This window comes from Pollachius pollachius (genome assembly GCF_949987615.1).
Source record: "Pollachius pollachius genome assembly, chromosome: 3".
NCBI lineage: Eukaryota > Metazoa > Chordata > Actinopteri > Gadiformes > Gadidae > Pollachius > Pollachius pollachius.
The window spans coordinates 10,053,250-10,068,592 of NC_136936.1; the positions used below are offsets into that span (position 1 = coordinate 10,053,250).

The 15,343-nt window shown below is 47.0% G+C and overlaps 1 protein-coding gene across 1 annotated transcript in view; it reads right to left on the bottom strand.

Moving 5' to 3' along the window:
• Positions 1 to 15,343, bottom strand: part of maml2 (mastermind like transcriptional coactivator 2) — a 42,019-nt gene that overhangs the window by 3,025 nt on the left and 23,651 nt on the right. The window contains exon 2 of the mRNA XM_079732269.1: positions 6,410 to 7,726. Coding sequence (XP_079588395.1) covers positions 6,410 to 7,726 — 1,317 coding nt within the window. The remainder of the gene's footprint in view (positions 1 to 6,409; positions 7,727 to 15,343) is intronic.

The window sequence follows — 15,343 nt, forward strand, 5'->3', positions numbered from 1 at the left end:
TTTTCCGGAGGTGGGGGGGGGGGGGGGATTTGTGGAGTCCTTTTCAAGGCCTACGTTTCCCCTGATGATTGTGTCTAAAGAGAGTGGGAGGAATATAAGCGACATGGGGAGCTGCGGGAGCTCAACACAGCCTGCGTTTAACCAGCGCTCGTTCACCCTCGTTCATGAGTTACGCTTGACGTGACAAGCCCACTTCAAAAAAACTCTTGACACTCTTGGCTCATAAAACACGCCATTAGACAACAAAAATGTCTAAACTGATTTCTGTGTCCAACGACTCCTCCTGGCCAAAGTGCGGATTTCCAGGTAGTTTTACCAGATGGAGGGATACTGTGTGTTTAAGCCTTTGTGTTTCACTCTGATAACAATATAAATCTTTTTTCCCCCCTAACGCATTGGTCTAATACGTGGGAACGGTGGGATTACTTTTACAAGCATCTGCTCTCTGGCATTAAATTTGCACTCATTTCAACACACACGCACACACCTATAATTATTAGTCACACTGTTGAAAAAGTTCCGATGAAAAGGGCGATAAGAGATTTGATTAAATAAGGGGAGACCACATTGGGCTCCTGATAGAAATTCAAATAAAAAGTAAAGTTATAAATCAGATTCCACTGTGTAGGTATCCAAACCCTCCAAACTGCTGTAATCACGGATGATAGCAGACCTGGGAAGAACTCGCAAAACTGTTACGCTTGTTCTCGCTTAACCGCACAGTGGGGACAGAATAGGAGCAGCGATAAATATTAAAACAAACATCCGAGACGTCAGAGGCCAATATTTATTCAGAACATTAACACTGGCAGCCAGCGGCTGGTTGGCCCCCCATCTGGCCAATGAGGTGGCTCGGTGGTGGTGACTGACCGTGTCCAAACAGTTGGTCACTATACCGGCCCTGGTTCGCTTCACTTCATTCCTCTCCAAGCCACCGTGAGAATCTTTTAACTGTTTGGACCAAATCTGATGGGCTCTTTGTTGGAAGAAAACACCAACACCACCTCCTCTCTCACCACCACCATCTTCCCCCAAACCACAAGAGTTGTGTTTTCCTTGTGTCTTAGTGTGAGTGCCACTCTCTCCCACTGTCTCTCTATCTCTCTCGCTCTCTCTGTCATCTCAATGTGTCATGGACGCCGTGTGTGCGTGTATTCTTCATCTTCTTCTGACTAGGTTGTCAGCTAGTCCCCGCTGTAAATGAGTCCCACATGTTGGGCAGAGAGAGACGGGGAGGGAAGGGGAGTGGAGGGAGAGACGTAAAAACAGGCAGTTGACAGAGATCCTGCCTCTCTCTCTCTCTCAGTCTCTCTCTCTCTCTCCCTTTCTCTCTCTCTTTCAGTGTGCCTCTCTCTCTCTCCTTCTCTCTCTTTCTCCTCTATCTCTCTCTCTCTCTCTCTCTCTTTCAGTCTTCATGTCTGTCCTCTCTCTGTGCTTCGTATCTCTGTCTCCCTCTCTGTTTCCTGCTCTCTCTGTATCTCTCTCTCTCTCCCTCTCTGTGTCTGACTCCCCCCACTCCCTCTCTCTCTACATCCTGCAGCTCTATAGCGCTACACCGTCCCCAGGGACAGCCTCGGCATCTGGACTTGGCCCCGGCTCACTTTCCCAGGAAACAAGCGCTCCCTTCACGGGCACCGCAGTCACACTGACCCCACAATCTACCCTCCCACCCCTCTCCCACAACCACCACCCCGACCCAATCATTCCCACTACCCAGGGCCCCTCCCCTCCCCGTTGCCGTAGTGACAATGGGTGGTGCAAGAACAGTGTGCATTTAAAGAACTGTGAACATATGTGAATATATATATATGAAGGCATTACTGCCTCAGTCGATTACAAAAACAAAATCTCCTTAAGACAAACTTGACTAATTTGTTGGGGATATCTTTGGCAGGCCGAGAGTGAATAGAGTTTTTGGTCATTAAAATGAAAAACCACATTTCATTGTAACTAATTCAGCTGGAGCCGTTAAGAAACATGGTACAAGATGTAAAAGAAAGCTTATTTCTCTCTGTAAAATGAGCCCAGAGCCATCTACACAACAACAACAACAACAACAACAACTGCGCTGCCAACATGACAAGCAACGCTGGGAGGTTTACTCTGAGAGAACACAACACATCCAGCTGGATGTCTTCCTCTACATTTGTTGAGCATTTTTGTCTGTTGCTACTAACACTGGATTCACTCATTTTTACATTCTTCCCCACCAGCAAACAGAAGCAACATTAGCCACCGTTAGCCCGCAGCCCTAGGGTTTGATTCACCTAGCGGCGATCTTGCTTTTAAACGCTAGCTGGGTTAGGGGAACAGAAGGCTAGATCCCACAATCAGTGCGAGGACCAAGATTGCCGCCAGTTGAACAAGGGCCCATAGGGTATAGTTAAAAGCCAGCAGAAAGGAAGGGAACTATGTTGTTAGCTGGTGCTACATCGGGGGGATTAGATCACCACTGGGGTCCCTTTATTTCCACCCATTACTAATTCAACTCACTGTGGGAAGATACTTCTGCTGCCCCCTCTGCGAGCCGCCCTCTGTGAACAGCCAAGTATTTAACCCTAGCCACACTGCCTGGAGCTCTGTACACTAGCATAGGCCCATGTTAGCATAAACGTTGTGCTTATTATGCTAACATGATGCTATGCTAGTACATAGGCCCAGTATTTAACCCTTGCCACACTTCCTGGAGGGGGTCTAGAGGCTGGCATGGTTATTATGCTAATATTATGTCACACTAGCACAGTGCTAAAATCATGCATTTCTTTTATGGATAGTTTTATGGTTGTGGGTAATCCCAGTATTTAACCCTAGCCAGAGAGCCTGGTGGAGGTCTATGGGCTAACATAGCTATTATGCTAACAAACTAGCACAGTGCTAACATTGTGCAGAACATGATGTTATGCTAGGGATTTGGCCCAGTATTTAACCCTAGCACACTGTCTGGTGGAGACCTATGGGCTAGTATGGAAATTATGCTAACATGATGTAATGCTAGAAGCTATTATGGTATCATCCCAGTGCATTAGCCATTTATATTTCACCATAGTCACACTGCCTGTAGGTCTATACATTAGCAAAATATAATTTTAGCAGGATTAGTGAGCCATGGGGTTATGCTAGCGCTAGCCTGTTGGAAAAACACTTTGAGAATAAGAGAGCTGGCTGTCTTCAGTTGGCTGCTGGTTTGTCTTTTGGGAATCCAGATATTTTCTAAGCTTTCCTATGTTTATGTTCACATTATTAATGCAAACATGTGGAGTCCGATAAAAGAAATTGCTGTATGTAGCACACCACACTCACGAATATGATTTACAAATATATAATGTGTGTGTATGGCAAAAACTGTCAGTACAATATGCCTATCTATGTGTTTATTATCCTTTATTCAATGCTATGATGACTGCTTCATTGTGAATTTGTTGGCTTGTGTTTAAGCGTTGTGTAAGTGAAGTGGATGCAGAGAGCTTGTGTGTGTGTGTCTGTGTTTGTGTGTGTGTGTGTGTGTGTGTGTGTGTGTGTGTGTGTGTGTGTGTGTGTGTGTGTGTGTACATTGGGCAATCCGCATATTTTATAAAACTACAGCTCTTCATGGAACCATATGGTCCATGCCGCACTGCTGAGAGGAGGCTAAGGGCAAAACAACCACACATAATGATTGATCTACAATAGGCCTGTAATACTGCGGTATCCACGGGCATATCTTTGGTCACGGTGGGGATTCGAGACAGATATGTCCTGTGCAATAATCTTGATTAATAATTCAACTTTGTGGCTCTGTCCCATTTGTGTGTCCACATACATTTTTAAACCAAGTACTGTTTATGCCTTTGATTGTATTTAGGTAGTAGTCATTTATTAACTATTATATATAACAAAATGACTACTATCTATATAGTGATTATTTAGCAATTTCGTCATGGGAAGACCGCAGTAGTCCAACTGAATTATATTACAGATAAGTGTTCTTCATTCAAATGCTTTCATGTCTTTTATTCAGAGGGATTGTTACCCTATTGCTCAAGTACAATAATATTATGAGGTCAAACGAAAAATAACACCATAACCTTAACATAACCTACAGAGTAAAAAAAAAAGCATCCATGCTCTTTTTTTTGTCTTGGTCAAACCGTTTGTGTTTTTTGTTACTTCATGCAGTCCAGCTGAGGTTTAAAAAGAGTGATCATCACACAAATGATCTTTTTGATCTATAAACAAAGGCATCCAGAGATACCATTCTTAGCAGAGGGAGACAGAGAGAGAGACAGAGAGGGAGACAGAGACAGAGAGAGAGAGAGAGAGAGAGAGAGAGAGAGAGAGAGAGAGAAAAGGGAGTTGGGGGAGAGCCTCCTCAATCATAACAAATCAGTGCTTGAACCTCCAGTACACAGCTAAGCAGATTACCGTCATTTTCCTCCGCTTGTCCCTTGTAGCTAACAACTTCCAATTAGCAAACCCCGCTGCGCATATCTGGGGCCTGACGGGAAGCCACCGTGACAGCCAGAGAATTAGAAGTCCTGCATGTTAATCCAGCCGGCGCTGGCAATCTGTGTCACCGTCAATGCGGGATGCAAGCAGAGGAAATGAATATTCAAGGGAGTCGCGGAAGCAGCTAGCTAGGGCAGTAGCAAGGAGAACGACCGCCGCAAGCTAACAGCATCACATTGTTCCTTCTCCCGAGTTTCGGCGGGGAAGGTCGCGAGCCTGGGAAAAGGCGGGAACATGTAGGAGAAGTGCAGTGCCCTGCGATTTTTTTCCCAGTAGCAGTGCTGAGGTGTGTGTGATGTGCACGTATGTTGATGTGCATGTGCACGGTGCTGATGTGCGTGTGCATTGTGCAGATGTGCGAGTGCACGTTGCTGATGTTTAATTTTCTGCCTTTAATGTCAGCAATTTGTAGCCATCCCATCGCCTAGGTTTCATGATACTGTTGCTTCTGTTTTAAAAAATCAAATCTTTAGGCTGCATTCCATTTTTATTTTTCTCTTTATGCTACCTACTTACGTTAATCCAACGTCCTGGTTCACCTGGTTGCCAAAAATATCTATTAAACACTAGATTGTCCCTATTTTGTCCCGCTATTCACCACAATTAAAATATAATAACGACAATATATTTGTTTTCAGCATTTATCATCTTCTTTCCCACTCATTATTACCTAACCCAATCAAAAAACATAAACATTGCACCACAATTTCATCACTGATTGTCTGTATCCATTTCAATCAATCAAAGTCTGCTGCTAGCCTTTGATGCTTGTGACTCTGTCTGGCAGTCTGTCAGTAGACCTCTAGAAGGCTTGCGCTTTTCTTAGGAAATAGCCAGCAAAGAAAATTCTGTATTCTGCCGACGCTGCAAGAGTACAATTTTGGTCACGCGCGGTCGAAATGCAGACATAAAAGATCATATTAAGACGGCCAACCATAAGCGTTGGCTGCGAGCGGGAACTAGCACAGTTGCGCCCTACTATAGAGAGGCAAATGCCGGTGACAGTGATCTGAAATGGGAAGCTCAGCAGGGGACTTTTGCCGAGCGCAAACATGTGCACAAGCGTGAACGTGCAGTGCACTTAAGGGTCCCGGTTTGGGAGTTTGAAAATGTGGTCACTCTATCCCTTCATTTAGTCTAAAGCCATTCATGAGCAAATGCCACACACAATATGTGTTTCTAATAATTCTAACACAATTCTAACACTTTTTAGTGGTCAGTATTTTTCCAAAATATGTCTCCACTTCCAACAATGACAATCTAACAACTGATGGTGGAGCAGTGGGGGGGGCACTGACATGTTTTTAAATAAAACCAAATTGAATATCTTCAGAAGAAAGATTTAACATTTTTTTAACAAGGGGAGCCCATTAAGATTTAACAATCTCCTTTTCAAGGTAGCCCGGCCCAGAGAGGCAGTGTCTTGTGCCTTGCAGTGGCGCCAACAATCCAGCTGAGGTGCTGCACCACTGCTCCATGCATGTTGGCGGAACACTGAGGTGACACACTCTGCTTGGTATCCTATTACTGCGTAAAATATGCATCCTGTTACCTCAGTACTCTCTACAGTGGTTGTGTTCTACAACGTTCTACTTTTAAAGTAAATGTATTCTCTTTGTATTTTCTCTGTCTATGTATTGCTTTACTAGAATTCTAGTAATATGTTACAATTCACACTTTCTTACCTCATTATAGTAATCGAAAATACTAAGACAATCAATGACAGAAGGTAATAACATATCTTTGCAAGGAAGCAAATTGTCTTCGTATACCAGAATCAGCCTGATTTGGGTTCGGACTTTAGATCAACCAGCCAGACAGAGACCTTAAAACACTGCTTGTCGCTTCTTTTCTACTCTACGACCAGGCCATCAGTCATGGTGTGGGGATTGTTTAGTGCACAGGGAAACCTGCAGGGTCTTACCTGCCGCTGGGCCAGTTTGAAATGTAGCCCCGGTCCGTGCTGAGGTAGGGGCTTCTGCTGCAGACACTGGGCCCCCGGCCCCGGGATCTGGGAGGTCTGGTAGTGGTGCTGGTTCTGGTTCTGACTCGGAGTAGACGGCGGCGGCTGCTGCTGCTGAACTGAGGTTTTGTTGAGGGCGCCCGCCATCACGGACATGGGTGCGTTGGGCGAGGGCGCCACCTTGGGACTGAAGTGCAACGTGGGCTTGGTGCTCAGGACCTTCATGTCCAGGTGACCGCCGCCCACTCCGTTGTGGCCGTTGGCCTTGAAGAGGCAGTGGTTGATCCCTTTGGCCTGCGGGCCGGCCATGCGCTGGGGGCCGAGCGGGGCCTTGTCCTGGGAGAAGCCGGGGCCGGCGGCGGAGTGGGAGTTGACGGCGGGCGCCCAACTCGTCATCCCGGCGGGGGAGTTCTGGTGGTGCTGGAGGTGGTGGTGGTGGGGGTGGTGGGGGTGGGGGTGTTGGTGGTGGAGCAGAGCGTTGGGCTGCTGCTGGTTCGCCGCCATCTGCTTGAGCTGCTCCGCGTGGGACACCTCGGGCCAGCAGGGCATGGGCCTGGGGGCCGGGCCGCTGGGGGGCTTCTGGCCCAAGGCGGAGGGCGACGCGGAGGCCAGGGGCCCGCCCGTCATGGTGAAGGAGGGCCCCGCCGACGCCGGCCGGAGCTGAGGCGAGCTGGTGTGCGCGTGGCAGTAGTCTGTCGGGGAGAACTCCGTCTTGATCGGCTTGTCCCCCATGAGGGAGAAGAGGCCGGCGGGGCCCCCCGCCGTGGAGCCGGGCCGCTCCAGGTCCAGCCCAAAGGCGTCGTCCTGCTTCAGCATCTTCTCGAACTCCAGGTCGTTGAGCGACGGCACCGTCTTGGTCAGCTCGTCGAACAGGTCCTGCAGCTCGGGGTCGATCTGCCCGCCGCCCTCCTCCTTGAAGTCGAAGATCATGTCGGCGGTGGACTGGCCGCAGGACGCCACCTCGCTGGGCTCCTGCTTCATCTCCTTCAGCGTCAGGTTGAAGGTGTCGGCGTCCACGCCATGCGGCAACATGAAGCTCTTCCTGTGCAGGACGTTGTCCATGGACGAGGCCGAGGATGACGAGGAGGAGGGGTGACCCTGCAGGGACTGGGGCTGGGCGAAGGTGTGGCCGCAGGGGCCGTGAGGCGGGCCCAGGCCCCCGCGGTCCAGGCGGGCCCGCTTGAAGTCAGCGCCGGAGAGGCCACAGGAGAGGCCGTTCTGCTTTGGGATGGGGCCCGGAGCGTGGCCCTCGAGCTTCCTGCGCAGGGAGCCTTGCAGCTGTGGGGACACGAAGAAGACAGGATGAGGACGGCTGTCGTTGTCATAAGATCAATTTATGCAATTCCCAAAACTTTATTATTTCACATGGTAACGTATGGTTACAGTGCATTCAAACATGTGAGACAGAAAAGGGTACACTGAGTGGTTACAAACTGTTTTAATGATCTATGATGGTTGAGTAATCGATGACCATAGGGCAGCAATAAGTACAGCAATACATATTTGTATTTATTTATATAAGAATAAAAGCTAAAAAAAATATACATATATAATATATCTACATACACTATTAGAGGTCTAGAAATGTTGTTCACAGACACTGCTATTGGATACAATAAACTTATACATACTGTATATCTAATATTACAAATATTTGCTAGACGCCATAAGAATACGAACAATAGGTCCTTGACCGGAGAACGTTAATCCCAACCTACTAATTATCTTAAAACGAAACCAAAAAAAACTATTCATCATTGTGTTATTAAAATCAAACGGTAATCCTCACGTAATGTTTTTATAACAACGTCCAGCCAGTGTAGAATCATTGCCCGAGTGGTACATTAAGTGAGCCGGTTCACATTATGATACATCTAAGTTACACTGCGATGAATTTTATAAAACCATCCCCCAGCATTAACATGTAAATTAATCCCTTCTTACAAGCAGCTCCCAGCGACGTTCTGTCTACACAGCTGAATGTGAAGACCTCCGCTCGCTTTACGACCTTGTTTTAATGCAGTGCCATAAAGCAACTGTTACCATGGTATAGTCAAGCTAAAAAAATAATTACGCTCTTGAATTCATCGCTGTGTTGTAATATTAATTGGAACCACTCCTCCTCCACCTCGTACCACTGAACCAGATATGCTGGAACTAAAGGAAACTATGGCACTTCAACAACTAACATCCTCTCACAACGCCATCACTATAAGCAGGAACATGCAGTGGCTACATTACTCCAAACTAAACCCGGAGCGTAAAAAAGGCCCGATTGGAACAAGAAGAGACAAGATACATGTGTTTAATAAGGGGAGGTATCAGCGATATGGCAGAGCCTTTACAGGAATCTCATGTGGACGACTACAGTGGGAAATAAAACTTCCTTTGTCTGTTCTCTCCTTCATTTGCATAAATGATATTCTCCCTCCACCGCGGCTCGTTAGATCGCCGGGTATTCCTTTGTTGTTTGAGTGTCTGATTAACGCGCGGCTGTGGGTGTACCTCTCCGCTATCTGTCCTCCCCGCGAGTGTCTTTGTTACACGTTAATAAGCACGTCCCCGCTGCGTGAGCGTGGACGGGGAGGGTGGGACGAACGTGGACGGCGCACAGCCTCATGGAACGTCATCCCTAGACCTCTCTCAGACTGTCGATCGATGATCAGCTCAGACTTTACCTTCCTGGGACTTCGATCTGTTGTAATATGTAATAATGTGAAGTGTGGATATGGGAAAAGTCATTAAATAATAATATGATGTGTGTGTGTGTGTGTACGGGCTAATAAAGATCCATTAATAATCTGATGTTTGTGTGTGTGTGTGTGTGTTTGTGTCTATGCTCGTGTGTTCGTGAGTGTGTGTGTTTGTGGTTGTGTCTGTGTGCGTGTGTGCGTGCGTGTGTCTGTGCGTCTGCGTGCGTTTGTGTGCGTGTGACTCGTTTTCCCCCAAGTAGCGCACACACACTGCCCTCGGTGGATTGTGTGGTCAGTATTTAAATTGAACTCACACAGAGCTAACAGAAGTGGAGTGTGTGGCCCCTGGGGGGGGGGGGTCGTTCGCTGCTGGTGGAAACCTGACTGATCCGCTCTCTGCAAGAACATGCAAGACACTGCCATCTCAACACACAGCCGTGGAAACACTGGGTGAAACTCTACACCGACCTGCGCCTGCGAGCAGGGCATCGGTACCACAGCACACGGGAGTCGTTTTCACCTCCTGGCACGCATCGCATGAAGATGTTTCACTATGCTGCTTGCTGCAGGGTTAGCTGATAATACTAGCCTGGTGCAATGCTAAGGATAGCATGGTGTGCTTCTAACACTCACATGGTGCACTGCTACTAGTCACATGGTTTGCCGTGCTGCCCACTCAAGCAAGGGATGCTAACACGATCTTGGTGTGGTGCTTACACCATAAGTGGGGGGGATGTATTGAAACCCATCCTGGTGTTTCAATCAGGGCATTAATATAGCCCTGATGTAGCAGGCTAGTGTGCTGGTGGTGACACTGATGACAATGATGGGGATGTTGATGAGTCATTAATGAGGCATAATTACAAATCGCTGTGGATCTCATATAGAGATGGCTGTCACATTTCCATTTGGATTGAATACAACATTAGGTGTATAGTAACACTGATGGACTTTGAGTGGCACGGAAAGCGTTGTGAAACCACAATTAAAAAAAAAATAAAGGAACAGAAGACATCTGGATCCAGGGTGGAAATATATCAGAGGAAGTGTTTTAGAGTGTGAGTCGCTCGGTCTTGAGATTCTATTTAGTGTCATTAGCAGACAGTTTGGTTCATCCAGACTTAATTAGGGTGAATTATTGCATGTCATTAGGGAGCAGTCAGGCTTGTTGGGGCATCTCGCTCAAGGATGACTACAGACATTCTGGGTTTGAACCCAGAACCTTTTGGCTGGGTTCAAACACACTTAACGCTACACTATCCTGCCCCCTTCTTTCAGTGTGGAGATGAGGAGAGAGGGTGAGAGATGGAAAGGGGGAGAGAGAAAGAGAGGGAGAGAGATGGAAAGGGGGAGAGAGCGATAGAGTGAGATGGAAAGGGAGAGAGAGAAAGAGGGAGAGAGAGATGGAAAGGGGGAGAGAGAGAGAGAGATGCGTCCTCCTTCAAGGCCGATGGCCAGCCAGGGAAAACAGTCCATGAATAATGGAAGAGGCCAGTGGATGTGGTGCCCCTGTAACTCTGGCGTGCCTCTTCCATGTAGCGACCTCGTTTAATAAACCGACTGCAGGCTGGCTGCGTCCCCCCCCCCCTGCCCCCCGCCCCATTCAAAAGGTCATTGTTAAACCCTGGAAGGGCTTTGTGGCGCTGGAATTTTGTTAGAGTCGGATCATTGAAATCGGGGTATTTTCTTTTCAGTGTTCGTTCAGAGGTTTACAGAACGACTACTGTGTTTTATCAGTGAATTAAAGAGCGGTTTGTGTCTGGTTTGCCGGCGGGTCTAAAGCTGCTCTGAACCCTCTGGGTAGATCTGCAAGTGACCTGAAAATAGATCTTTTCTTGATTAACATTTCATGAGCTTAGAAGCTCTGGATCTCTCTGAAAGTGACACTCCCTCCATAGGAGAGGTTCTAACACATGCATATGTATCAAGCATATTGTCTGGGATCTGTCCAAACTCTATCGGTCACAAGAAACTTCCTACTCCAAAGAAGGAATGTGCTTGAACCTGAGTTCCTGTTTTATGACTTTTGTGAATTTTCCCTTTAAAAAAATTATAAAAACCTGTCTGAACCAGTTTCCCTTCTGAAGTCACAACATATCAAAACGCAGAGCTAGAGAGCAACTCTAGGTATACAACGTATATAACCTTGTATACCTAGTTATATAACGACACCTCATCACAACGTCTCCCCACATTGTGTGTGAATCAGGACGGCCCTTAACAAGCAACACTGTCCAATCCACTCCAACATCTTCATCAACCCAAAACCTACTGATCAGCTGTTTAGAAGGGCTTTCTTCTAACGTGAACAAGGACCATAAACAAGGACCGGAGAGAGAGAGAGAGAGAGAGAGAGAGAGAGAGAGAGAGAGAGAGAGAGAGAGAGAGAGAGAGAGAGAGAGAGAGAGAGAGAGAAAAGAGTAAAAGAGATAAAGAAGAGTGTGAAAGAGACAGACAGACAGAGAGGGTAGAGAGTACTGCAGTGGGAGGCAGATTCCCAGACGTTCGCCTCACAGCGAGAACCAAAGTGACATCAGCCAAGCAGCCATGTTGCCCGCATAACCCCCCCCACACACACACACACACACTGTCTGCTGCTGCACTCCAGTGCCCTGACCTTGAGGACAGTCATGGCTAACTGTCCCTGGAGGAGGTGTGTGTGTGATGGTTGGGGGGGAAGGGGGTGCCGGCTGCCAAACACACATACACACACACACACACACACACACGCAAAAAAACTGCAGCTTAAACTGCAACCAATCAATCAGTAAAATGCATCGACAAAGTTGCCCTGCACTTTGTTCGGTTGCTTTGGTTGTCCTCAGCCTCTCTTGCAAGTCATGTTTGATAAAAGTGCCGTCTGTTCTCTGGCTAATTTAAAGTCCCTCAGCAGAATCCTAAAATGACACAGAGCGAGAGAGTGGTATAGAGAGGGGAGATACAGGGAGAAGGAGGGAGTGATAGGAGATAGGAAAACAGATAGTGCTAGAGATACAGAGAGGCAGTGTTATAGAAAGATAGGGATAAGAAGAGAGGGATAGAGATTGAGGGAGAAAGAGAGGAATTGTTAGATAAAAGGTAGGGATAAGAAGAGAGGGACAGAGAGGATGTATTATAGAAAGATAGGGAGAAAGAGAGAGGGGTATAGAGAGAGGGAGACAGAGATATTGTGCAGTGTCTCACCTCTGTGTTGGTTAATCTATTCAGCAGAGCCGGTAAACATCTTGTAATCACCCCCTGAGAGACTTACAAACCCTCTCCCCGGCTTCTGACACGCACGGAACAGCGCTACAGAATATAAGCATCAATACCACTATTGTGTTCCCTGGGAGACGCGATATTTATGTGGTGGTGCAGGTTACAATGTTCTACAGGAGGGATTTTGGTTTTATTTACAATGCAGAAGACCAGGGACCACGAGGACGTAGATCAGAACCATTGATCAGCTGGAGCCCAGCACTGAACCCCAGAGGTGGCACTCATGTAATAACTTAACTCTGTGCTCAGTGAGATAGAGCCGACGGTCACTGGAGCCGGTGTGTGCTACCACATTCATGCCACGGTAACGGTTTATTTGCTGAAAAAACAACAACGCAAAAAGCGATAATTGTATGCATAAATATTGTGCGATGGGATTATGAGGCTGGGGTCTTGGTTGTGGCGAGATAGCCCTAACAGCGATAGTGGATGGAGAGATAAAGTAGGACCAAAGGTAGCAGATACAAACAAAGTGGGCCTACAGAGACAGCCGAGACATACAGTAGGCCTACAGAGATAGGAAATAGAGAGACCCAGTAGACCTGCAGAGACAGAAGGTAAATACAATAGGCCTACAGAGATAGCAGATAGAGAGATTCAGTAGGCCTACACAGATAGCAGACAAAGGGTTACAGTAGGTCTACCGATAGCAGATAGAAATACGGGAAGACTACTGACTTATCAGACAGATGAATACAGTAGGCCAACGGAGATAGGAGATAGAGATACAGTAGGCATGCAGAGATAGGAGATACCTACAGAGATAGCAGATAAGATAAATACAGTAGGCCTACAGAGAGAGCAGATACCTACAGATAGCAGATAAGATAAATACAGTAGGACTACAGGGAGAGCAGATAGATAAATACAGTAGGCCTTTGAAGATACCAGATAGAGATACAGAAGACCTACGGAGACATCAGATAGAGATACAGTAGGTCTACATAGATAGCAGATACTGTAATACAGTAGACCTACGTGGAAGGCTTTGGCTCCTCAGCATTTTGTCTCCCACAGTTCCTGACACAGTTGTATTAGATTGAGGCGGCCCTCCAGGGACACACAGGGGAAAAGGACGAGCAACAGCAGAAAAAGAAGAATAAAGACAGAGAGACAGGGAAAGGGAGAGAGAAAGAGAGAGAGAGAAAAAAATAGAGGGAAAGAACGAGACAGCGAAAGAGAGAGGCAGCGAGAGAGAGAAAGAGAGATACAACAAAAGAGAGAGACAGAGAAAGAGAGAGACGGCAAGAGAAAGACAGAGAGCTAGAGAAGGAGCTGGTCTTTATGACAGCCTTTGGGAAATAGGCAGTTCATAGCAGCCGTTTTAAAACAAATTCGTCCAGAATGTTTGCAATTTCTTGTCTTTTTTACAGCAGAAACTCACCATCAACTAAACAAAGGAAGAAGTCCAGACTGTTAAATACATTTATTTTATTATTGCAATGTAAAAATATAGGTTCTCTCTGTCAAACATGAAACTGCTTCTAAATCTCATTATTACCCATGTGGCACCACTTCTCAACCAGAGATTTAATATGAATGTGCTGTTCCTTCCTACTCTCTGGTGCTTGAAATAGAGTGATATACCATGACACATTAGAAGAATATTAACCTACTGGAAACATCTGTCTGAAATACTCTGATAATAGAAATATATATTTTTGATTAAATATGAAAGATTACATAGGATTAGATTTGATACTGTGGTAAGTAAGAGATCTAACACTCTGATGAGCGAGGGATCTATGCAGGCTATTACAATCATGGCCTGTCCTCTTTTCAACTGCCAACTCTCAGCAAACTTGTTTATCGCTGGTCGACATGGCGATGCGTTGGGTTTAATTATCCAAACCGCTGCGTCGAGGGAAAAAAAAATATGGAGGGCAAAAAGCAGGAAATGCACTTCGCTGGAGGGGGAAGGAGGGGCGAGTGGGGGCTCTCATTTTTAGCGCACACACACTTCCTGTCAACAAAAAAGTAGTCAACTGACGGGTGCATGGGCATGTACATTACAACACAGCCCTTTGTTCGGCACGGTAAAATAACTTGGAGTTCAGCATGACGTCAGCCCCCAGGCTAGCGTGAGGAAGAAAAAGTGTAGAGCTCTGAAAATGAACAGACCGCAAGAGGAAGTCAGAAGAGGGAGAGCCCCCCTAACAGACACCACAGTGAACCAACCATGTGTTTGGGGCGGCCGGGGATGAACGGCACAGCGGACCCCTGGACTGGGGGTCTTGTTCACCCCAAAGTGGCCGCCCATGGCGACCCAGGAGCAGCCAAGATCATCGTTTCCTCCTCAGTCTAAAGTAGGACATTCCTGCCTGACTTTCAGGAATCCTGAACCCCTAATCCCGCTTTTACATTTCTTTCTCCGGGCTTTGAGGTTTAAGGGCTCCGTGGAGCTTGAACCGCCACAGCTTGGGTTCTGATGCAGTCGGTTTAAAACCTGAAGTAGGATTTCAGCACATTTTCCTGCACAACCCCGATATGTTTCTTGGCATTCAGTGTGTGGGGATACCTGATACCTCCTTAATTTGACAGGGATTCCCCAACCACAATGTCCCGTGAGAGAGGAGAGGGGTGGGGAGGAGAGGGAGGGAGGGAGGGAGGGAGGGAGGGAGAGGAGGGAGGTATATTCTGCAGGTAGAGGAGGAGGGAGTCATTATTAAAAAGAAGTGAGAAAAGGAAAAGAGGAGAGAGAGGGGGGGGAGAAGGGAGGGAAAAGGAGGCCAGATAAGGGGAGTGTATTGTGTAAGCAGAGAAGAAGAGAGAGAGAGAATGGTAAAGGCCAAGAGAGGAAATGAGGAGGGCAGAGAAGGGACCACTGCACTTCAAAGATAGAGGAGGGAAGGAGGGGAGAGAGAAACAGGAGAGAAGAGGAGAGCAAAAAGGAGGAGAGAGGATAATGAAGAAGAAGAGCAGAGCGGTAAAGGAGAGGAGAGAA